The sequence below is a fragment of the Stenella coeruleoalba genome, assembly GCF_951394435.1.
Source record: "Stenella coeruleoalba genome assembly, chromosome: 4".
NCBI classification, from domain to species: domain Eukaryota; kingdom Metazoa; phylum Chordata; class Mammalia; order Artiodactyla; family Delphinidae; genus Stenella; species Stenella coeruleoalba.
The window spans coordinates 80,119,656-80,145,371 of NC_137149.1; the positions used below are offsets into that span (position 1 = coordinate 80,119,656).

At 33.5% G+C, this 25,716-nt stretch overlaps 1 protein-coding gene across 21 annotated transcripts in view; it reads left to right on the plus strand.

Moving 5' to 3' along the window:
• ADGRL3 (adhesion G protein-coupled receptor L3) overlaps positions 1 to 25,716 on the plus strand; it is an 867,440-nt gene that overhangs the window by 363,530 nt on the left and 478,194 nt on the right. For all 21 annotated transcript variants that reach the window (XM_079920009.1, XM_079920003.1, XM_079919994.1 and 18 more), the window contains one exon: positions 24,186 to 24,399. In XM_079920009.1, the coding sequence (XP_079776135.1) occupies positions 24,186 to 24,399 (214 nt within the window). The remainder of the gene's footprint in view (positions 1 to 24,185; positions 24,400 to 25,716) is intronic.

Sequence of the window (25,716 nt, forward strand, 5' to 3'; positions counted from 1 at the left end):
TGGGGAGGAATGCTGGATGTGTCTTGTTGTTGTTTTAAATCTCTGATGCCTAGCATGATGGTGACTAGCTTGTGATGTACAATAAATAATTGTTTATTTCATGAAATAATGCATGCTAACTGTAATAGTTAATAAGGTATCTTTTATGTATCCAGAAATCACTTGTATATAACATAATTTCCCTACATTTCAAAGTAGAAATTGTAAAAACTAACGGTAAACTGACTACATTTGACCGTTAAGTGACCAGGAGAATCTAAATTTCCAAGGGTCAAATTATTATATCCTGAAATTGTTGTGATGGTTGTTGTTTGTCTTTTGGGAAATGGTGTGATAATTTGAGCACCTAAAGTAATTATGGTGGATACCTGCCTTTGTAAGTCACTAAGTGTGTTGGGATAGAGAAACCCAGTCCTGCCAAATATGTCCAAATATTCCAGATCCCATTGAATTTGCCTTTTTTTTTAACCTTACTTTAAAAAAGGAAGGATAATCTACCCCTTCATAACAACCTAAAGAAGTCTTTTATCTCCATCTGACTGATTCCTTATGGCGAACTTAATGGCAGTAAGACAGTGTGAGAAAGATATGCCTAATTGTTCTCCAGTCATAGGTTTGTTTTCATTGTCACTAAAATACAGATTCTCTGATTTATTTATTTATTTATTTATGGTTGTAGCCATTTTCTTTAGGTGAAATATGATAACTTGGGTTGCTAGGAACTTGAAAAATGTTGAGAAAGATATAGTACTGTATAGATAAATAAACATGGTATGTTTTAACTTTCTCTCTAATTGCTTAAAGAGTATGAGTATGTTTTATTAATAATACTGATCAGTACTTACACTGTAAGCTTTTATATCAAATTTTTCGCCATCCAGGGAAAACTAATTCTGCCATTCAAGACTCATTTCTATTAGGATGCAGTGCTCCATGTTGAATACCTTATTTGGCAGTAGATAAAACAGGAGTTAATTCTGCTTATCTTACATTATTTAACAGTGCCATTTTAAAATAATTAAAAAAAAAACATGTTCCATTGCCAATCTTCTGACTGAGGAAAATTGTCAAGAAAGTAATACATGTTTTGGATGACAATAGACCTTTTAATTTTCAATATTTAATTATTTCAACCTGTATCATTTGTAATCTCATTTAACTCTAGGTATCTTAGGTTTCCTGTTATCTCTTCCCTTCTCCAGAAAGAAAAATAAGTAATTTACTGTTTGTTTGTTTTTTAAAACAGATGATTCAAGGAGGTGGGGAAAGAGAAAAATCTTTTCAGGATATTTGATCTACTTTGAGTGAATTTTTGAATACCTGAAATTTTCATAGCCTTATGCTAAGTAAATATTAGTCAAGTCCTTGTAAAGACAGCAAATGTTTTCTGCATATGTTTCTCTCTATTATGAAACACACTAACAGTTGTTCCATTTCTATTTCATAGAAAATTACAACCTATAAATCTCATAAAAACCTTCCAAATAAATATGAATTATTTTAATTCTCAGTAAGGTTGACTTCAGAAATTATTTTTAGCTGTATATCATAATGTTTGCTCTTATCTTGTCATACTATCTATACTATGGATTACTAATTCTAAGCTCAAGCTTGCCATCTTGAGAATTTATTTATTACTTGTAAGATGGCTCTAACTCTATTAGTGTTTTAAGTAGACTTACAATTTATATTTAATCACATATTATGTTGGCACTGTTGATGATGATATAGGATAATAAATCTTGTCTAATTGCCAATACACTGGAACCAAAATAGAAAGCCAAATCAATGGTACTTAGATATATCAGTTTAGGTATGTGTTGTCTTCAATTTTCTTTGACTTGGGGATCTATTATTAGCTATGATACTGCTGAAATGATCCTTTCTTCCCCTTACTTGCTTGATTTTGTATGGATTTATGAGCTTACTTGAGATTTATGATTTCCAAGTCATAGTTTTGAAGAGAAAAGTCTAAAAGTATATTGATTCTGAGAAAAGGAGAAGAGAGGATTTGCCCAAGAACACTGAGCTGTAGGAAGTTTATTAGTTTGTCAGGGCTGCTGTAACAAAGTACCACAATGTGGGTGGCTTAAACAACAAATTTATTGTCTCTTTATCTCTCAAGACAAGTCTGAGATCAAGGTATCCACACATTTGTTCCTTCTAAGGTCTGTGAGGGAAGGAACTGTTCCAGGCCTCTCTCTTTGGCTTATAGATAGCAGTCTTCTCTCCGTGTCTCTTCATGCAATCTTCCCTCTATGTTTTGTCTCTGTGTCTAGATTTTCTCTTATGAGGGCATCAGTCAAACTGGATTTCACTCTATCCTAATAACCTCATTTTAACTTGATTATCTTTGTAAAGTTCCTATCTCCAAATAAGGTCACATTCTGAGGTACTGGGGGTTAGGACTTCAACATAGAAATTTTGGTGGAGGACACAATTAAACTCATAACGGGAAGGAAAAGTTGCACTTTGGAAAAAGCAATCTGTAATTTTTTTTTACTAGTAAGCCTTTATCTGCTATTTAAAGTTAATTTTTAAAATATGAACTGTTTCTCTTGGCATCTGTTAGAGGAGATTTAACAAAATATGTTTTGACATATACTCAATAGTTTTAATGTGTCTGATGAAGGTAAGATGCGTATGGTTAAAAAATAAAATTAAATATTACATATCAGTGCAATTTTGATGGTTTATACAAGGAATTTTGTTCTTGAAGTATAAATAATTGAATAATAAATAATAATTGAATAATTTAGTATAAAATTTGTACAATTTTACTATCATTAGCAATACATGTGTGCCCATTTTTATTTAAAAAAAAGAGTTCCTGTCTTTTTGAGTAAATCTGATCTATTTGCCCAACAAAAATATAGCATCCTAACTTATAGAACATGGGATTGCCCACATTGTGTCATCAATCACCTATTCAACTTGGACTCTAAGCTTGAAGAACATTATTAATCATTTACTTCCTATGTCTTATGATAAGGAAATAGATGCCTGAAGCAGAGAAGAAACTTGCCAAATGCTATGCAATTAGTAGAAAATGTAGGGCAGCAACCCAAAAATTACAGAATAAAAATTCAACAAATTTTACAACTTTAAATGACCTTTGAGTTCAACAGCTTTGTAATTTTCTAGATGAGGGAATTAAGGCTCAGAGAAGTTAAATAATTTGTCAAAGTCATACAGTTAGCTCAGTGGCAGAGTAAATATTAAAATGCACATTTAATTGCTGCACTCATTTAGAAATCAGTTCAAGCAAGGTCAGTGTCATGGGATGTTTTAGGGGCCATTAGGTAGCCTACACTGATCTTCATCACTCCTTCCTCCAAATAACCCTACATGCAACTGCTAAATACAGTTAAGCAAATACATACATAGGTAGGAAAAATAGGGAGAATATCTGCAATCTTCAGACTATTGAAGTCACAGCTCAATTTGTACTACTGTTGGAATAAGTAGCCGGTCATTAGGAAGAAAAGTATATTAAAATTTAAGGACAAGACCCTCTGTCCTCCTACCATCTAATTCCCCAACTAGATTGCTATTCTTTAGCCCCTTCTGGAGCCTCTGGTGAATTCACTGATGTGTCCCATACACAATTCTTGTCAAGGCAGAAAGGAAATTAAGTCTAACTGTCAATTAGTTTTGGTGTGGTTTTTCTAATTATTATGGTGCCTTATATTTTTCCTTATTCAATTTTCATTTATCTTTTAATCTACCTAATTATATTAGTGTATTATCTGACTTTATTTGAAAACTTCCTTTTCTATCAGGAAATTTCTCCTTTCATTTTTAATCTTTTCGCATGGCCCCATATCAAATATTTATAAACACTTTTAAGGCTTCTCCAGCAAGACATGCTCAAACAAGCAAACAAACAAAATAATAACAATAATAATTTCTAAAAGCCTGTACATCATACTACCCTTCAACCTGTTCTCTTCTGATACTTTTTTTATCAAATCATACTAATAATTTGTAACTAAATTTATTCTTTATCTTTAGTGGGCTCAAATTCATGTTTTCCTTTCTTTCTGACTACTATAGAACCAATTCTTGCTAAGTGGAAGCAGTAGAAGAGGCATTGTGAAATAATTGCTTACATTCATAGTTGAGGCTGTGAGGAATTGAGAAATTTTACAATGGTTATACACTTAACAAGTGATGAAATCAGAACTCTTAACAAATAATTTTTCCAAAGTTTTTCTTAGTCCCACTATAATGTATTAATGCAAAGGCATTAACTGAATTCTTAGTCTGGGATGCTATAACAGTTATACCACTGACTGGGTGACTTTTAAACAAAAATTTATTTCTCACAGTTCTGGCAGGTGGGGAGCCCAAGATCAAGGAGCTAGAACATTTGTTGTTTGATGAGGAGGCTTTCTGATTCATAGGTGGCCATCTTTTTGCTGAATTCTCTCATGGTCGTAGTGGGAAGGAATCTCTCTGGGTTTTTTTTTTTTTTTTTTTTTTTTGCGATACGCGGGCCTCTCACTGTTGTGGCCTCTCCCGTTGTGGAGCACAGGCTCTGGACGCGCAGGCTCAGTGGCCATGGCTCACGGGCCCAGTCGTTCCGTGGCATGTGGGATCTTCCCAGACCGAGGCACAAACCCGTGTCCCCTGCATCGGCAGGCGGACTCTCAACCACTGCGCCACCAGGGAAGCCCCTCTGGGGTCATTTTTATTAGGGAATTAGTCCCATTTATGAGGGCTCTGACCTCATGATTTAATCACCTTACAAAGGGCCCCACCTCCAAATACCATCATATTGGGGGTTCAGTTTCACCATATGGATTTTGGGGGGAGGGGAACACAAACATTCAGTCTATAGCACTAAGTTAATCGTCTTTTATGCTCTTCATCATCAGTGAAAATTCTACATTACTCGATATTAATTGCTAGTTCCTTCATGATCCCCTTCACTCCATTTGATTCTGTAGAGCATAATCATGGTTCTCCTCTTGCTTCTTTAACTCTCTTTTCTTTTCCCTTTATGATTCCTTCTTTTATTTTTACCCCTTCTTCCAAAAATGAGTGTAATCCTTAGGATAATCCTCCGCTCTCTTATGTTCTCCAGAATAGGTTTTTTTTTTCAATCTATGGATTATGATGATTGAGTTAGAAAATCAATTTACTGGATTGAGATTAGAATATTCTAATGAACCACAATAGAATAGAATGAACCTCATATAGTGAGCATTGGTACCAGTTGCAGAGACTTGTTTCCATTGTGTGTGTGTGTATGAGCTTTGTATTGGGTAAATATAAAATTTTTTAATAAAAATATATAAAATTTATTTCGATAGGGTCATGGTCAAAAAAGTTTCAGAAATACCTCCCTGTCTAGATTGTCTTCCTTGGCAATCAAAAAAAAAATCTTTATTTAGATGTAGTTCGTATGCCATAAAATCTATCCTCCTATAATACACAATTCAGTGGTTTATGGTATGTTTGCAGAATTGAGCAACTATCATCACAATCTAGAATTTAGAATATTTTCATCATCACAGAAAGAATAACTATACCTGTTAACACTCATTCACTATTTCTTTTCAAATTCCCAAGCCCTAGGCAACCACTAATCTACTTTCTGTCTATAGATGTGCCTATCTAGAGATTTAATATAGATAGAATAATACAATATATTGTAGCTTATGAGTGGCTTCTTTTGCTTGGCACAATGTTTTCAAAGTTCCTATAACTTACAGCATGTATCAGTACTTCAGTTTTTTATTTTAATTTTTCTATTGAGGTGAAAGTCACATAGCATAAAATCAGCCATTTAAAATTGTACACTTATATGGCATTCCATACATTCACAGTGATATGCAGTAACCACATATATCAATTTCTAAAACCTTTTTGTCACCTCCTTCATTCTTTATTATTGCCTAAAGATCTTCCATTGTGTGAATATACCACATTTTGTTTATCATTCATCAGTTGATGGACATTTGGCTTGTTTTCATTTTTGGCTATTATGAATATTGCTGCTGTGAACATTTGTATACACATTTTTATTGTCAACCTTTTAAAATTCATGGAGTTCATGTATCATTTTAAATTCAGGTAATTATCACTTATGTTCCCCAAGATTGATTTATATGAGTACTTGAGGTTTAAGGGCTAGATAGTTTTTGAGTCTTTTTCTGTGTAAAGACTTACCTTAAAGTGAGCTTATCTTTGTCTCCCTTCCCACCAATTAGAATACTCCTGACTTTCCCTTTTTCTGCTACTAATACAGCCATTCTTGTCAACTTTAATACCATCCTACCCTTTCTTCCCACATCCTGAAAGTCAACAGAATTTTGATTAATTTCCACAAGTCTCTTACAGTCACACTCTCTATTTTCTTTATTAACATCATAATTTCTTCTTATTTGGGTGAGTACTACTGTTACCTTGTTATTCTTTCTACTATTTTTTCTCTCTAAATTCTCTCAAATCCATTTTGATCATCTCAGACAGACTACGTTTCCTACTGTGCAGTTATAACCAAATCCAGACTCCACTCAAAGATATCAGTGCCTCGTCTCTGAAGCCCCTCCCTATCCCTCATGGCCTGTGTTCCCTGGGTCCTGAGCCTACTGATGGCAGTGCTCTCAGCTAGGAACACCAGACACATTCACTCGACCCTGTATTACTTGTAGTAAGCTCCACAGACATTTCTGCCACTGAGGCCATTGTAGTGGCTGGTTCTTACTGTGATCTCAGGACTCACTTTGGCAGAAACTACCAAGGAACTTTGAGGAACAAGATATATTACTCACAGGTCCTGCAGGGCACACAGCATGCACAAGGGCCACACAGGAAGGTTGTAGATAGAGAGCAAATACGGACCTGGGGTTCTGCCTTTATTAGTATCTGTGGGTTCACTCTTTATTGGCTAAGTTGAAGCATAAGAGTGGGAGTTGGGGTTCATGAAAGGAGAAGCAGGACCACTCAAGTGGTCTGTTTTCTAGGTTATCAAGGGCTTTCTGAAAGAGGGAACTTCATGGGTGGGGGTGGCCTAGTTCCTTATCTGATTGTTTCACTATTAACTGTGTCATACAGCTGGAAATATGTTTATTCAATATGGATGTCTTTTGAAATGGACACCTCAGCAATCAAAAGTTTAATATCAGGTACTTTTAATCAGAAAGCTTAATGTCAGGAACATACACTACAGTCTGTTACATTTTTTTTGCCATAATACTTACCACCAATGAACACAACATAAATTGATGGTTCATTTTATGTCTCCCCCAATCAGAAGTTAGGCTCCATGAGGGTAGAGTTTTTTTTCTGTTAGTTTACTGCTATGCTCCAGCTCTTTGGACTGTGTGTAGGAGCTCGATAATTATTTGTTGAATTAACTAAAAGTCAAACCCAGACCTCTCTTGAACATAACCTAATATATATTTTCATTAGTAACACATATTATTTCTTGTTTTATACCTGTAGCTATAGCAAAAGTAGATTTCTTGCCACTTCCTAAATTAACTTCTGTGTTAATTTCAATTTGAACAAAATGGAGAAATGGTGAGAATGGAAATGACTGAGGCTAGAGTGGTATGGCTCAGGATTATGGAGAAGGGTTGGTCAAAGTAGTTCTGAAATCAGGGTTATCTCAAAAGGCATCTTAAAGCAGTGGAGACACAGAAAAGGACATAAAATATGATCTGAAAAAAAGCATAAAAACCAAATGAGATTTATAGTGGAGACCAACAACATGAGATCTACATTGTAGACATCGAGGCAGTTAGAGAGCTCAGATCAGCAGAATGTGGAGGTTTTGGGCAGCATGGAGGCAGATAGTTGTTTTGTTGGTTGTCTGTGTGTACTTCGGCCTCCCAGATGACTCCCTATGGCTTTATTTATACCATTGCATCTACTAGGAATGGTTTTGTATATAATTCTCATATTGACTTAAAACTCTGGCAGTATTGAAATATACTAGATGTGTAACTTTGATCAAGCACTTATTATGTGCCTGGCACTATGCTTGACAATTGATTTAGTTCCTATGAAGGAGGTTCAAATTATTATCCTTATTTCATACAGAAGACGACAACTACTTAAAAAGTTTGAGAAAGTTGCTCATGAATAAATAGCTTTTGGATAGGAACCATAACATTTATATTCATTACATTCATATTCATCTTCTAGAGAATAAAGCTTATTTTTTGGCATATAATAAAACTCAACAGCTGTTTGTTGAATGAATGGCTGAGTAGATAGATAAATAAATTGTATTAACTTACAAATAGTAATAAGAGGTTCACATCAGATGATATTTCCCAAATGAACTGTTTGAGTGTTTTTGAAGATTTTAATAATATTTGTTAGAGAGTTTTCGAAAATTCTCTTGGCTTGTTTTAAATCCTTTTTCTTGGCAAAACTTGCTTTAATAGATTTAGTGTTACGGTAAACAAGCACATAAACCATACAAAACACTATAATTATGTAATTCACCACTTTTTTAAAAGTGCAAATATTATTCCGTGGGCTTATGTTTCCTCTACAGAAACTGATCAGGGGACCACAGGTACAGAAGAAACTTCAACTCTTCGTAAATCCTATCTGTGCAGTTATTCTTCCTTGTGTCATTTTTTGCTTCAGTGAAAACCACAATTACTTCAGCTTCACATGGTCTCCTATTTTGTCTTGTGAACAAATTTATAGCCCAGTCTGTCCTTAGACGGAGAAGTTAAAATTCTTAGTTTATCCAGATGTTGTAATGTGAGAAAAGAAATATAATTTAAATGCGTATGTTTGTAAAAAGAGCAATTTATGAGAAAGTGTGAATTATCTAAGAGACTATAGATGAATCCTTTTTTAATATATGTTTAAAAATATATTTCCCAATATTAGAAAATTTAAACCATGTGACTTGTGATATTTATGGCAATGTGGTATCTCAGAATACTATAAATTAAATAACATACCAGCAACTTGTGATTAATAAAAACCTCACTTATGTCACAATTCGTTTTCTCCATAAATATCACTGCATTAATTTGTGTCATGTGAAATTAAATACTGCAGAGACTTATAAGTATTATAGATGTGAAAATTCCATGTGTTCTCAAGGCCCCCTTCTGTGATATGACCTCATCTTTGAGACCACCCAAATAAAGAAATGCTTTTGACGCTTTGAGTCTCCAAGCATCTTTATGTAAATGATCATCTTTTGCCAAAAGTTCAGGCTTTTTGTGATGAATTCTTAGTGCATTTCTGAAATAAGATTTATGGGTGATCCAAGCAAAATTGTAGGACCAAAATAAATTGTTTATTAGTGCAGCAAACTAGAGATAGAAAGGCACTTATTCAATAAATACATGCTAAGCATAGTGTTAGGTATTGGGATCTGGTGGGATCTGTTCTGTTGTATTTGAAAAAATAACCCCATAAAATAAATATGATGTATAAATTGCTTGTATTGACCCTAGAATTTTATAACCTTGAATACCCTGGAGATTCAGATTTTCTCTCAATAACTTTTTTCCACATAGGAACGATCAATTCGTTACCTTAGATTTAAATGTTATCATTATAGTACACAGATTTTAAATATATCTGCATCCTGGCTCCCTGGAGAGGAAACATTTTATTTTCATTTTTAAACTTTCAAGTGCCTAAACATATTTCATACATGGTAAATAGACATTTAATGCATATTGAATGAGTGAGTGATTGAGTGAACCTGCATCTGATTTCTAGTTCTTCCAATTTCTCTACTGTTTTTTTCAGGGAAACCCCTTATATTCACAACATGATGTGAGTTTTTTCCTAAATTAATATTCATATGATATTAAATTATGCTTTGGTAAAATAGAAATCAAATGATTAATATTTTCCCATAAATGTATGAACTAGAATAGAATCTCTTTTTTGCAGAGACTTTGGACAAAAAGTCCGTTCAATTAAAATTGGTATATATAAAGAATATTTTTAAATACCTCTACTGACTTGCATTCAACAAATACTTATAAAAAGCCTGCTAAATTGCATTCACTTGGACAGATGTAAAACATAACTAGAGAAAGCTTACTAATTACGGAAAGCTAGATATTATTTACACTTTATTATAGAATGACAGTTGATTTTTAAAAAAATAATAACTGGTCTCTTTTTCTTGGATGTTCATGTGAGGGAAAAAAACCAATACGAAACTTTGGCCAAATAAGTGTACAAACAAGAAGAATGAAGAAACATTGAAAACTGCATTAATGGTTATTTTTAAACTGTTTGTTTAAAGTGAAATACTTTCATTCTCAAACCAAGTGGCCTCTGTCATTCAACCTAATTCTGTTTTCTGAATTGGGCATTTACTGATAAACAGATAGGTTGAAAGCACACTTCAAACCAAGAGAAAGAGAATAACTCCATCATAGCTACACCATCAGCAGTACTAGAAAAATAACTTAAAAATTGACATTTTCATAAAGCAGCCTTACGGGTGTATGTATGTATGGTATGTCTGTGTGATTTGTAATCCTTGTATATATTGAAAAAGCAAGCATAAATAAATGTAATAATTGCAGTAAGGTATATGCATATAGTCATCATTTGTAAATATCAGTGTGTCACTTTAAAACTTTAATAATTAAGTTCAAATTTTAGTTTTTAAATAATAAACTTGGCAAAATGCCTTCTGAAATCATTATCAATTCAGTAAACAAGGTAATTAAAAAAAAAACCTTCCTCAAATATTAGGAACAGAATCCTGTTTAAATAACAGGGAAATGTATCAGCCATAGTCAACATTAACAAGGATCTTGGAAATACTAGAGCATTCCAAGTGATAAATAAATATGAAATTAGATGATCAGCAGGATATAATTAAAATTCAATTCAATGACTCCAATATCATTGACAGGAAGATGTGTCAACTGTGGAAATAATTTTGGATTTATGTATTTTTAGTGATGGATTTGTTTCTTGGAGTTGGGCAGATTTCTAGGCATTAAAATGATTCTTTCACTAAAAACAACTTACATTTTACCTTGTAATCCTGAAATTATAATTTGGAAACTTATTAAAATCTGTAAGATATCTTTGCTCCCATAAACTCTTTTAGAAATAGAGAGATTGGAAAATTCATATTAGATTAACTCAGTATATTATTATTAATATTAGAAGGCTCTCTATATTATTTATTAAAAGTTGCATACATCTTTTTTATAGCTGCATTCAAAGAATATGTATTACATTCTATGCCAGTTAAATCAAAGATCTGAAAATCTCTTTACAAATGTCAGCATTTTCTTTTTATCACACCTGTTTAAATATACTTATAAAGTGATATGGTTTGATTGAAGTGTGAAAAATAATGCAGTTTATCCCTTCATTCTTTTTTGGTATGAATCACAGAAAGCTAATTATGAGTGTAATCATCCTTTCTGCTCTCCCCTTCAACAACTTATTGATTCAAGTAAATGTCTGTTTGTAATAATACATTTCGAGCGCTTCCTCTACTAAGAGTTTGAGCAAGACTTAATGAGATAATTCATTTTGAATAACATTGAGCATTATAAGATTTTAAACTTGTGTTTTAGTAATTTTATAAACACTCGTTAAAATCATTTTAGATACTCCCAACTTTCTTGGGTAAACCAGAGACAGACATGCTGTTCAAACCTCAGCTGGTGAAGCTGTGCTGTTTTCTTTCATAGTGTCATATTTTGTTTTGTTTTTCCATCATAGTCTTCATGATTATTTTGCGGTTATTTAATCATTTGTATATTTAATTGTTTTTAATGTTTATCCCCTGCCTCCATTTATGTTGTAAATTCCATAAGGTCATGAATCAATGCTTTATTGACCATTGAATACCCACAGCCTGGAACAGTGTTGGACACTTCCTTTAATGATCTATTTTTATTTGTTGAATGAATAGATGAAGTTAATCATTGATTGATATTTATTATTCAGGCATGTCAGAATATGTATTTCTCAACCATCATTTTGAAAACTGGTTTTTATTTCATGACTTTTTTTTTAATGATTTGAGGAAGAATCAGGGTAGATGTTTAGAACTTTGATTTTAATCTATTTCAAGAAACTTGCTATGTGATCCTGAAAATGTATTATATAAAAACTTTCCATTAAATATTTTTGTAGGTGGGAAAATTTTACTAACCTCAGTGGTATATTTTGTAGTTGAGCTGAACAAATAAAATAGAGTGCTGGACATGCCCTATGTCATTTCACGACAGTTTTCCCATGTATACAAATAATCCTGGGTATAGCCTTTATCACCTGTTTCCTGTGATTTTTTTTTAATGTGGTTTTTGAGGTCAGTTCATAAGGCTTTGAAACTTAAGTGTGTGAGGTACTTTTCTGCCTTTCAGAATATTTTATTGTTTTTATTGTTGTTAGAGAGAAGAGAAAAATCTGTTTATTCAGAATCCTTCTGGTGGCTTTGCCTCAAAGTTGGGGAAAGGTGAGAGTTCACTTCTGACCCAGCCCAACATATTTCACTTTCAATATTCACTAGTGTCCAGAATTATCCAGTGTGTGCTCAGGTTTTTTGTTTGTTTTGCCTAGGGTTTATGTTTTCATTTTGGCTAACTTTTTTCAAATTCCTTTTTTTTGGCTGCGTTGGGTCTTCGTTGCGAGCGGGCTTTCTCTAGTTGTGGTGAGCAGGGGCTACTCTTCGTTCAATTGCTGAGGCTTCTCTTTTTGCGGAGCACAGGCTCTAGGCACGTGGGCTTCAGTAGTTGTGGCACGTGGGCTCTAGAGCACAGGCTCAGTAGTTGTGGCGCACGGGCTTAATTGCTCCGTGGCATGTGGGATCTTCCCGGACCAGTGCTTGAGCCCGTGTCCCCTGCATTGGCAGGCGGATTCTTAACCACTGGGCCACCAGGGAAGTCCCTTTTTTCACATTCTGACTGCTTATTTTTCCTACTTTGTAGGAAAAATTGTCATCAGTATTTATGAAAAAAAAACTATCTGGCTACTCTTCCTATCCTATAGTTTGCATATTTAGCAAGTATCTGGACTTTCCTAGGCTGAGAGATTTGATTGGTTAATACATTCCTCATTTACCGATATCACCAAATAGAGATTTCACTGTATTTAAAGCCAGGACTTACATTCAATATTTAGTGTTTAGTTAACTTCTTAATGAAAATATATTTGTTTTAAAACATTGCTAATAAAAGTTTTCACTGGGAGTAAAAAAAAGAATAAGCATTTCATTTTGCAAGCAGCATCATCAATTTGGAAACTTACTCCTAACAAATACATTCTAGTGGAATGAATTTTAACTTTTAGCTTCTGCAACCAGGTAGTAGGAAACTTTGGCTAGAAACTGTACCAATGTGGAGATGAGGATTTGGTCAGGGTCTTTATGATTAGATTTATTTTCTAATTTCGGGTGCATTACACAGACACTAGTGTTCAGCACTGACTGGGTGAGTTTATATATGTGAAAGCTGTTGTAAAGCTTGTGGATAAAGGATTTATAAACCCTGTTGTATATGTTTTTCAATATTGAAGATTACCAAAGAGGTTATTACAAGGTCTTTTCTGCAGAAGATTTACCCTGCTGAATTAGAAAATGTCTTAGCATTGCTTTCCTTAAGGATAAAACAAAACAAAAACTTTTAAGCCACTGAAAGCTCTTTATCCTTTCCAAGGAATATAGTGTGTTTGCGGGGAGAGAGGAGGGGACGAATGTAAGTAGGTACTGCTTGTATATTTCTGAATCGCGTTTGCAGTGCAGTAGAGAGTTCATTCACTGTTCAGGAATTCCTTCCCTTCAAAATTAAATGTCATTTAGTCTTAACTTGAGACATCACTGTTTATTCAAAACTTATATATATCCTTCTCTAAATTTACTGTATATTTCTTGTTAAAATCTATATGACTACAGATTTTCTCTGTTATATGACAAGAATAACATAAACTTTAGATTTGGCTATTTGCAATAAAGAAAATCATATATTTATATACTTCAGTAAAAGTATAATGACTACATTTGAGAATTTATGTCACATTTTAAAAGTAAAGTAGTGATTTTCCATCTTAACTGCAGTAGATTTTCACACAAAGGAAATTTTCATATTAGTTTTTGTGATACAATATTAAAATGTATTAAAATGTTAGGAAAGAAATCTTAAAATTCTTAAAATAATAATATTATGCTGTTATGTTTTGTGCTATTAAAAAAAAGGCCCCTGTCAGACACAGTAATTGGAATATTTAACTTGCATTTCATATTTGGAAATAAGGCTTCATTTCATCAAAGGACTGGCAATCCATAAACTTTATATTATTGATAACTAGTGTGATATTGTCACATTGCCTTATGTATTTCCTGACAGAACTCGCCTTCCTTTGTTCTTTCTGTTTGTGTGACACACAAGAAGAGTCATTGCATCTTTTCTCTCACTTGTATGACTTTCTAGTTCATGCCTCACATTCTTAGCATTTTGGGCTAAACCATATTTTCCTGGTGTACACTAAATGGGGATGATAATATTGACAAGCTTTTATAGTTTGGAGTTTGAAATACAATGATACTTTTTTTAAAATTAATTTTTATTGGAGTATAGTTGCTTTGCAATGTTGTGTTAGTTTCTACTGTACAGCAAAATGAATCAGCTAAACATATACATATATTCCCTCTTTTTGGATTTCCTTCCCATTTAGGTCACCACAGTACATTGAGTAGAGTTTCCTGTGCTACACAGTATGTTCTCATTAGCAATGATACTTTAAAAAAAATAAAATGATACTTTTAAAATTAAAACACCCAATATGTATTAGCAATTACCATCATCATATTGCCTTTTGTGTCATCAATTTCCAGACTCTTTTATCTTTCACCTAATCTGTTTGAATAATTATTTGTTAGTGCTTTTTAAGATTAATTTCATTAATATTATTATTACGTTATTCTTTTATGCTGTAATCTTCCACTACCCTGTATTTGGACTATATTCTGAATCTAATTTGAAGCCTCTTTCTGATTTGACTGCTGTTTAGTTCCTGTCTGCCATCTACTCCCAAATCTCTTGTGAATATAATTTCTTTTCCCCATACTTATTGAGTTATAATTGACATAGAATATCGTGTTTGTTTAAGGTGTACAACGTGTTGATTTGATACCCATGTATGTTGTGAAATGATTACCACATTAGAAGTAATTCACACCTTCATCACCTCACATAATTACCATTTATTTTTTTGTGATGGGAACATTTAAGTGTTCTTAGTAACTTTCAAGTATATAATACAGTTTTGTTAGCTATAATCACCATGCTGTACATTAGATGTTCAGAACTTATCCATATTACAACTACTGGAAATTTAAACCCTTTGACCAACATCTCCCCATTTCCCTTAACCCCCAACCCCCAGAAACCACTATTTGTTCTCTGTTTCTATGAGTTTGGCTATTTTAGATTCCATATATAAGTGGTATCTTACAGTATTTGTCTTACTCTGGTCTGACTTACCTTACTTAGCATAATTTCCTGAAGGTTCATCATTGTTTGTTACAGATGGCAGGATTTCCTTTTTTCACATGACTTAATAATATTCCATTGTGTGTGTGTGTGTGTGTGTATATATATATATATATATATATATATATATATATACACACCACAGCTGCTCTATCCATTTATCCATCAATGTATACTTAGGTTGTTTCCATATCTTGGCTATTGAGAGTAGTGCTGTAATGAACAAGGGGGTACAGATATCTCTGAGATCCTCACTCAAAATGCTGAATATAGCTCTTTTTGCTCAGAATTTCTGCCTGGAATATTTTGTTATCTTTTCTCCTATATTCGTATATTATTTCGTCTTTAAAGGACATCTCAAGTTTGCTTCCTTCAAGAAATCTGTCTTAAGAAACTAAACAAATTTATCGCTTCATTACTTTGTAATCTGTTTCACATTTTCATTGTACTTTATGATGGTTAAACCTTACATAGGTTGTGCACTCTCTCTTCAACTCTAAGATTCTAGAGTGAAATGGAGACACTTAGGAAGATTCTCAGTACTTTTGCTCTGGATCATCTGTCCATCTGCTCTCCCCTGCTGTGAGCTTTCACCCGTCTGATCTTGTTGGCATTATTCGATAATCTTTGGGTTTTAGTAATCATCGATGCTATCTTTTGCCTTTGGGGATTTTGCTACACTCACATTATTAGGGTTCTCTAGATTGTTTTCCAGTTATATTCATGACATGAAATTTCTAAACTGTCAATTTTCACATATCACAGTTATCTATATTATCTATATCTATCTATCTATCTATCTATCTATCTATCTATCTATCTAGGTCAATATGAAGTGATTTATTATGAGGGATTGACTCACAATTATGAAGACTGAGAAGTCCCATGATTTGCTGTTTGCAAGCTGGCAGCCCAGGAAAACCAGTGATGTAGTTCCAAACCGTACTCAAAAACCTGAAAATCAGAGGGCCACTGGTGTAGGCTCTGGCCTATGTCTGAAGGCCTGAGAGCAAGGGGCATCAATGTTAGAGGGCAGAAGATAGTTATCCCAGTTCAAGCAGAGAGAAAATTTACACTTCCTCTGCCTTTTTGTTGTATTCAGGCCCTCACCAGACCACCTTAAATTGGTGAGGCTGATCTCTGTTAGTCTACAGAATCAAATGCTAATCTTTGTTAATCTTTTCCAGAGATGCCCTCAGAGAGGTGCTCAAAAATAATGGTTTAGCAGCTACCTGGGCATCCCTTAGCCCAGTCACAATGACACATAAAATTAACCATCGCACACGAATGTTTATCATTTTCTTGATTTCATATGATACCTCTGAAGCTCCTTCTGCCAGACTTTTGGAATCCCATTCTGTATAGGACCACTCCGAGGCCTGAGATAATCACCAATGTGGATGGAGAATTTAAACAATATCCATGTCTTGTGTTTAGTAACTCCCAGCAGCCACATTGTAACTGATAAATACACATTTAGAGTTAAATTGGCATATCTTTTAAAATTTCTTTTGAATTGTATAATTCTTTTTACTGGATTCTTGTTTATCTTGAAATTATAATTTTACTCTTAAGAACACTTCGAACAGCCAGTTTGGTGTTTTTGACATTTAGGAAAGGGCTGTGATAATAGTGATATGTGAAGTTTGACTCAGTTTTAAAAATTTTTGTCCCTCATGAATATAACTGGAAGACAATGTAGAGTATAATTTTATTAAATGTTGAAAACTTATAACAAGTAGATATGAGTTCATTTATTCAAACACTTGCTACATTTTTTAGGCACCCTCCATGTGGATAATGTCACTTAAAGGTCACCATTTCGTATATATATCCTCAAAAAGAATGATTAATGTTACCCTCGTGCTGAAGCTCCATAAGTCAGAAGGATAGCTTTACAGTAATTGTTTTATGACATTCCTCTCATTAGGACATTTTTTCCCTGTAATTTCAGAAATTCTAAATTTCATGCTTTTCTTTCTGACCTCAGAACATAATTGCCTTTGGTTATTTCTTTATGGTGTCAATTTTAATTGTCACTGTGTTACACTTAATTAAATACTGAAGTATTTAAATTATATGTATTCTTTGTCGAAATAGACTTTTGAAATTCAGTATATTAGATGCTTACTGGTAGTAGATGTACTTTTATAGAAAGTAGATGATAGTTTGATATTTCACTGGATTTCCAGTGTTATTTTTGCTGCCAAACATTTCAGACTAGTTTTTCAGAGCACATTTTTTAAAATTTGGATAAGTGTGTTGGCATGTAAAACAGCACAGAGAAAATACTTATATTTAAGAAAATTATGTCATAGGTTCTGCTGAAACTTAAAATTGGGAATATTTGCTTTTTGGCAGCATTTAAGTAATGAAGAATTTTTAAAAGGCATTGCCAATACTTTATTATAGGCAGTAACCCACTTCCAGATATGTAAGTGTCCTTCTCTATAATTAAGAAACACCTTAAAATCATTAGCCTTGACCTACAAATAGTTTAATTTACTTCTTTCTCTTAAGGAACCAGATCTATTTTCTTTTTATTTTAAAGTTTTCAAAAGAGGCTTTTTTTCCCCTTCTTATGATCATTGGGATACAGGGGGGGAAAAAAAGCTTAACACCTATTAGTAATCTGTTTTTAGTGCTGAACCTGGATTATTTATGTATTATATATAATGCATAATATAAAACATGTGTATAATAAATTATATATATATGGAATGTTATATTTTTTAAATTAACGGCCCAAACTATGTTTAAGCAAAGGGATGGTAATATTAGACTCTCTGTGTGGGTCATTCATAGTATTTTTCTTTTATTGATTTGGTAATTCTTCAGTATCATCCAACAGTTTCAATGTCCACTCTTTAAACATTCCTTCATAATTGATTCTGCACTGTATTAGTAATATATAGCCCCAAACTTAGTGGCTTAAAACAGTAAACGTTTATTATCTTCTGTGGTTTTTTTAGGTTAGGAATCTGGGAATAGTTTAATTTGCTGGTTCTGACTCCAGGTCTCTCATAGGGTTGTAGTTACCCAAAGGAAGGGTTTCTTGTGGCTGGAGGGACAGCCTCCAAGATGCCTCACTTGCCGGCCTTGCAAGTTCATTCTGGCTGTCAGCATAGTGTTCAGTTCCTTTTCTGGACCTCTCCTTGGGGCTGCTTGAATGTGCTCAAGATTTGGTGACCGGCTTTATACAAAGTGAGTGATTCAAGAGAGGTTAAAGCTGCAATGTCTTGTTAATGAACTGCTCTTGGAAATCACACACTTTCTACCAGGCTGTGTCCATTAGAAGTGAGTCACTAAGTAAAGCCCACATTCAAGAGGAAAGGGAAAAAAAATGGAGAAGTAGCAAGGAATTATGAACGTATTTTAAAACTGCCACGTGCACATGTTTAATACAATCTTTCTCCCTCCAAGGGTTATCTTATCTACTGCTCTGGTTTGAGAACTACCTTACAATTCTCAAATTTATGAAGATCTCTCTTCTAAATCACTGACCTGTATTCAACTTCCTACTAGATTTTGTTCATGGCACTACAATCTAATCACTTGCTTATGCCAGAAACCTGGTAGTCATCCTTGTACCCTCACTTTTACCCTTCATGTTCAACCAATCATCAAATCATGTAATTTTTTTTGTCCCTAAACATAGGTCAAATATGTTCTCTGTCGTTACCCATTTAAAGCAACTGTTTTATCTTTACCGCTGCAAAATAGCCTTTTAATTTGCATTTTCTTATCTATGCTTAAAATTTTTTCTTAGTAAATTTAATTTTATTTAATACATGGGATTTGGGGTAAACAAAGTATAAAAGTAAGGAAATGAAAAATAAATAAAAATATAAGCTGTATTGCTAATAGTTTTTAATATCACAACAAACAGACACATAGGGCAGGCTGAAGATTTTAGTTTCTGCCTCATAGAGAATAGACTGCACCATTTATTTTTGAGTGGATCATTGAATATGTAAAACAACCCATGGAAAACCAGATTTGAACAGTGCATTGAAGGCTTGGCCCAGGGAGAGATATATATAAGTGCTTGATTCATCTGTCCTAAAATTAAGTAGCAGTGGCAGGCATATTGTCCATTTAGTGAAAATCTAAATGAAAATCTTCCTTAAATAGATACACAGTGCTTTTCTCTATGTTATATATATGATCATCAACTAAGTAGTACGCTCTTCTACATTTCTTCAGTGGCTACTGATACTCCACCTTCTGCATTTATTCTCCTCTACATCTATCCTCTTCAGCTACTTACTGTTATTACCATGGTTTTAGACTATAGTCTACTTCTAGACTCATGAATCCAAATGAAAATTAAACGTTCCTGAGTGTTATCCTGACACCTTAAATTCAACATGCTTAAAATCTTAATTAATTATACTGGGTTAATGCCCTCAACCAACTAACTGGCTGCTTACCTCTTAATCTGTGTTTAGTCTTTTACTTATTGATATCCTTTGTCCTAAAATCCTATGTCTCAAGTAGCACTCCCTTCTTTGAATGCTACCCTGTAAAGCCCTAGGGTTATCCTAGCAAATCTCTGACCCCTGTCCTTGAGTCCAGGAGGAATCAATTGACTCTGGTCATCAGCTTTTAGCACCCTGCTCCCACCCTCACCCCATCTTTAGACTGGTATCTTTAGTTATCATAACCCACATCCACCAAGAATTTAAAGCATTTTGAGTCAAAAGTCACCAAGCAGGATTGCAGTAGGAAAGCCCAAGAAGAGAGTAACAAAAAACAAGAAGTTTTAACAACAGATTGGCTGAGGTCTCAGAAAAGGAAGAATAAGAGTGATTTGTGCAGAAACAAGTGAGCAAGAACTGGGAGCTAATTCTCCTGTTGTTTAATCCTTGGTCAGGAGCACTTTTAATTAGGGATGTGTTCTGCATGGAACTTGGGCAATTCCTGAGGTTCTGGACGTCCTTAGCAGAGAAGCTTAGTTTCATTTGCGTCCTCTTAGTCCCATGGTCAGTGGGTAGTTCCAAAGTGCAGCATCTTAACAGAAGTCTACCAGATTTCACATCTGAGGCTTTTCCCATTTATTCAGCCAATGTCTATTACACACCTAATAGGTGACACTCTGTTCTTTGTTACCACAAATTAACTCATGGTATGAAAATGAGAAGGACCTCAAGAATATGCCAACTGGGCTTCCCTGGTGGCGCAGTGGTTGAGAGTCCGCCTGCCGATGCAGGGGATGTGGGTTCGTGCCCCGGTCCGGGAAGATCCCACGTGCCGCGTAGCGGCTGGGCCCGTGAGCCATGGCCGCTGAGCCTGCGCGTCCGGAGCCTGTGCTCCGCAACGGGAGAGGCCACAACAGTGAGGGGCCCGCGTACCAAAAAACAAAAAGAAAAAAAAAAAAAGAATATGCCATCTTTTCCCCGTATTATTTCACTGGCTAACTTGCATTGAATTGTTGACATTTTCCGTGTCTTAGTTGTTTTCTCTAGTAACCAAAATCTCTCCGTTGTTAGCATGGTAACTGAATGACAAAACAACTGAAAGACAAAACAACAACAACAAAAATCTTTTAACTTAAGCATATTTTTCCATTGGACTTTAGTTGCTGATTAAAGCATTTAGCAATGTAATTAAAATAATTTAAATAGCTAATTAGATATGTTATAGAATAGTTTCCAGTAATACATTCCTTTAAACAAAGCATTCATTATTCAGGAATGCAATTTATCACTGAGTTACTGATACTAATGCAATTATATGTTAAATGGAAGAAAGCATCCACAAATCAACCCTAGTACCCTGTAAAAATTTCCATATCTATAACTTTTGAATAATCCTTATAGGCTCAAACGAGATACATGGGAAATTTGCCCTCGACATTTTAGTTGACTTTGCCACTGTCTGGTTCTAAGTCATGTTTTTGACAGTTAAGACCCAAATTAAAGCTATGTCTGTGTACACGTTTTAGCAAAATGGACTGATGGGTTTAATCAACCAAATTGTCCACTTAGTCAAACAATGCTTTGACTTTATTATTTGCTTATTTTTATTTCTTTGTTAAACTAACTTGTTTTTTAACAATATGACTTAATAGGTTAGGTTAACAAAATATAGCAAGATCAACTCAATGTTTGGAAGCAGTTTCAATCTGATTTTTAAAAAATGGCTATACCAAAGACTACCCTGTCAAAATGTTGACTCAGGAACAAACTTTAAAAGTATTGTTACCGGGCTTGCCTGGTGGCGCAGTGGTTAAGAATCTGCCTGCCAATGCAGGGGACATGGGTTCGAGCCCTACTCTGAGAAGATCCCACATGCCGCGGAGCAACTATGCCTGTGCGCCACAACTACTGAGCCTGCGCTTTAGAGCCGGTGCCCTTCAACAAGAGAAGCCACCGCAATGAGAAGCCTGTGCACCACAACAAAGAGTAGTCCCCGCTCACCACAGCTAGAGAAAGCCCGCTTGCAGCAACGAAGACCCAATGCAGCCAAAAATAAATTTATAAAAAAAAATAATTATTACCACCAATCTTTGTGTTAACTCTCTTTGATCAGTGCTGTGGATGTGCTAGATTCAGGTGTGTGTGTTTGCGTGTGTTTATCTGTCTGTCTGTGTTTGAGGGGGATTGAGGACAAAACAAGAAAGATGTTGAATGACAACCAGAATGGAATTAACTGTGCAGTGCAGCTTGAGTGACCTATTCGGAAGTTATGCGTGTGGTCTTTGGTACATGTATAGTTTTTCCAAAATGGTATAGAAATGGTATAAAAACTAATGTCATTTTCTATTTTGAAATAATAGGTATGGTTTCATAAACCAAATCAATATTTTCTGTAGAGTTTCAAGTGAAAATATTTATAGTAATAAAATCTCTTTTTCCCTGTTCCCACTCTTTTTACACTTTCTTGCTTCTCTCCTCCCTTCTTTGCTTTCCACATTTCATGCTTACTAAAAAAGCCATAAGAAAAGGTGAATGTATTTATTTAAATACATTTTTATGTATGTGCCAGCATTAGTGAGTTAATCAACTATCAATGCAAATTTATAGCTATCATGTATTTATCTCTATAATTAATTCTCTTATGTGAAAATCACCTTACTAGCTGGTTGGTAAAGAATTTAAGAATTTCAATTATGTGCTTTTAAAAGAAGACTTGTTGAGTTTTTACAATTAAACATTTGACTGTTTTCCAATAATGTACTGATTATATTCACAGTCTTGGATTGTGAAACTGTTAAATCTGACGTGAAAAGATAGACAGTTTGCTGTATAAAAATGAAATATATATATTCAGCAAACATATGAAACCAAACAACAAACTAGAAAAACATATTTGCCACAAGTATAAAGGACAACTTTTCAATTTTCTTCTATCCAAACAACTTTTACAATAACAATGTATAATAAAAAAAGATGAAGGGTCAAGAAACATGGAAATATATTTCATTGTATAAATAAAGTGGTGAAAATTCAAATAAGGACGTTATATCATTCTTTGTCTATCACATTGGCAAAATATAAAGGAATTGGTAATGTGTAGTTTTGAAGAGGAAAGTACTGCTGGTGGAAGTATATATTTTTATTAAGATTTTTGGACATCTAGTTGTTGATATTTTCCAAATTTCAAATATATTTATGCCTTCATCAATTTCATTTATTAACATATACTGTAAAATATATTTGGATAGTTATATTTTTTCTAAAATATTATAGCCAAGGTACACAGGTAAGTTTATACTTCTTGCAGTATTATGACAAAAACACTGGGACATTTCTTGTTTTTTGAATTTTATTTTATTTATTTTTTTATACGCAGGTTCTTTGTAGTCATCCATTTTATACACATCAGTGTATACATGTCAATCATTTCTAAGTGCCCATTAACATAAGACCAATTAAATAATGTTTTATATGTATATGTAATGTAGCCATTAAAAATGAGGGATACAACATAGGAATGAAAAGACTTCCACCATATATTGTTAAATTAATAAGTAAAATAAATCAAGATATGAAACAATGTGTGTAGTGTGACACTACCCGATTAAAAGTTACTTAAGAAAATTAAAAGAGGGATGGGAAGAAATATACAATGTTTGTTTTTTTTCTGTAGACAGTTCTAATAGAAAAGTCACCACATTTTTAACTGCTTACCTCTTGACGGTGTGGGAAGGGAGCTGAAGGAAAATTTAATTTGTCTCCTTACAAATCTCTATTTTCTTAAAGAACATTCACTATTTCTATAATTAACTCAAAAAATATACTGATTATGTTATTACCTGAAACAATGAAACTGTTTCAAAATTGAAATAGATTATTTAAATAAGTATATATAAACTCAAGAGCAGTACGTTTTTTGTTGTTGTTCATGGTTTCTATTAAAAAACAAAACAAATACACACAGTATTCCTGAGGTTAATCTGAGAATCTTGTTTTACAAACTGCATGATATTTCTCTATAGTCTTTACCTCACATACCAGCCAGTGTTTTAGAAAATCCAGAGTGCTTTGTTCCATTTATAAGAAAAATACCTGTGAGATAAGGTTTCTAAGAAATAATTGTTATAGCTAGATTTTTAAAAATTCTGTCAAGTTACTGAAATGAGAGATAGTCTACTTTTAGTTAAAATTATGAATTGCAACTGCTGTATTCCTTTATATTAGTATATCAGAAATGGGTACTTTTCCTTTCTATGTAACAAAGATGACTTATTTTTCTTCCTCCTCCTGGTAGCTTTCAGCCGTGCCCCGATTCCGATGGCTGTGGTCCGCAGAGAGCTCTCCTGTGAGAGCTACCCCATAGAACTCCGCTGTCCAGGAACAGATGTCATCATGATTGAAAGTGCCAACTATGGGAGGACTGATGACAAAATTTGTGACTCTGACCCTGCTCAGATGGAGAATATACGATGCTATCTGCCTGATGCCTATAAGATTATGTCTCAAAGGTATGATATTTCTAATATTCTTTGTGCATTTAATATAAACTCTCAACATGCATCTGTGTGACATACTGAGCATAGGTACACATAAAATTGTGTACTTTAGGATACTTTGAACTACTTTTTCAATATCAAACTATTCCCCATATCACTAAAATGCTAGTGCTAGAAATTGTAAATGGCATTTGGAAAATATTAGAATGTATTAGATTAGTTATTGTTTCATGTGTTCTATTCTGTATTCTCTAGAACTGAGTTCATTAGTTGAGAAACTAAATTTATTTTTCAGTTTTCATAAACAGAATTATGTAATTTTCTCCAGAAATTACAGAAAAATTATTTTACTGCTAACATTGATTTCCATTAGTGTGGGAAAAAGAGTAAAATTTAAATTCAGAGGCAATTTTATAACTATTAATCAAAAAATAATAAAGACTATTGAGTAATGATTATTTGGCCTTGGAAAACAATAAAAATATTACTTTGATATCTAGTATATAAATTAATTTATTTAATACATTTAAACTATCTGAAATATTACCATAGTAAAGTAGTATAAAGTACCATAGAATATCACTGGATAAGTAAAAAAAATCTTCAATTCTAAAGAGACTGGTCAATTAGAATCTATACTATAGAAAGTTTACATTAAAATTTCTTGATAAATTAGTTAAATATTAAATATATCTCAAATATTTGTTCACTTATGATTTCTCAGAAATCAGTGACAGAGTCATTCATTTACGAAAAGCCTTCATACTTTCTGACTACTTGCTCACAAAGTAATTTTTAAAAACTTAATCAATATATGATTTACTTAGTAAATTTGTTTTTCATTAGGATTTCTATTTAGGCATCTCTTTCTTTTGTTTAAGGACTTCTTAAAATATGGGGGAGATCAAACATATGTAAAAATGAATTGAATTATAAAAGCAAAGACAGTGGATTTTGAGGATTATCTTTCTTGTACTTAAGAAAGCCTGCCTTATTTTTAACCTTCTTGATACTTAAAATTCTGATATTTACATTGATAGTCAATATTTTTATAAATTTCTGTCATATAAATTATTCAAAGAAATTATCACATGCCAGGATTTTGATGATCAGAGCATCTGAGGTATACTTGAAGGATAGTGGTCTCTGGGCAAATCTGAGAGCTTTTATTTGTCTATTTCTAAAATGCTGGCTCATGCTAAGGTGAGTGTTAATGAGAAATAAGATTTTAAAATTAGCGATTCCATTTGATTTAAGTTTGGTTGCATTTGGTTCTTCTTGTTGTCTCTTGTTGTTATATATTGACATACCTCCAACTATGGCTAAATT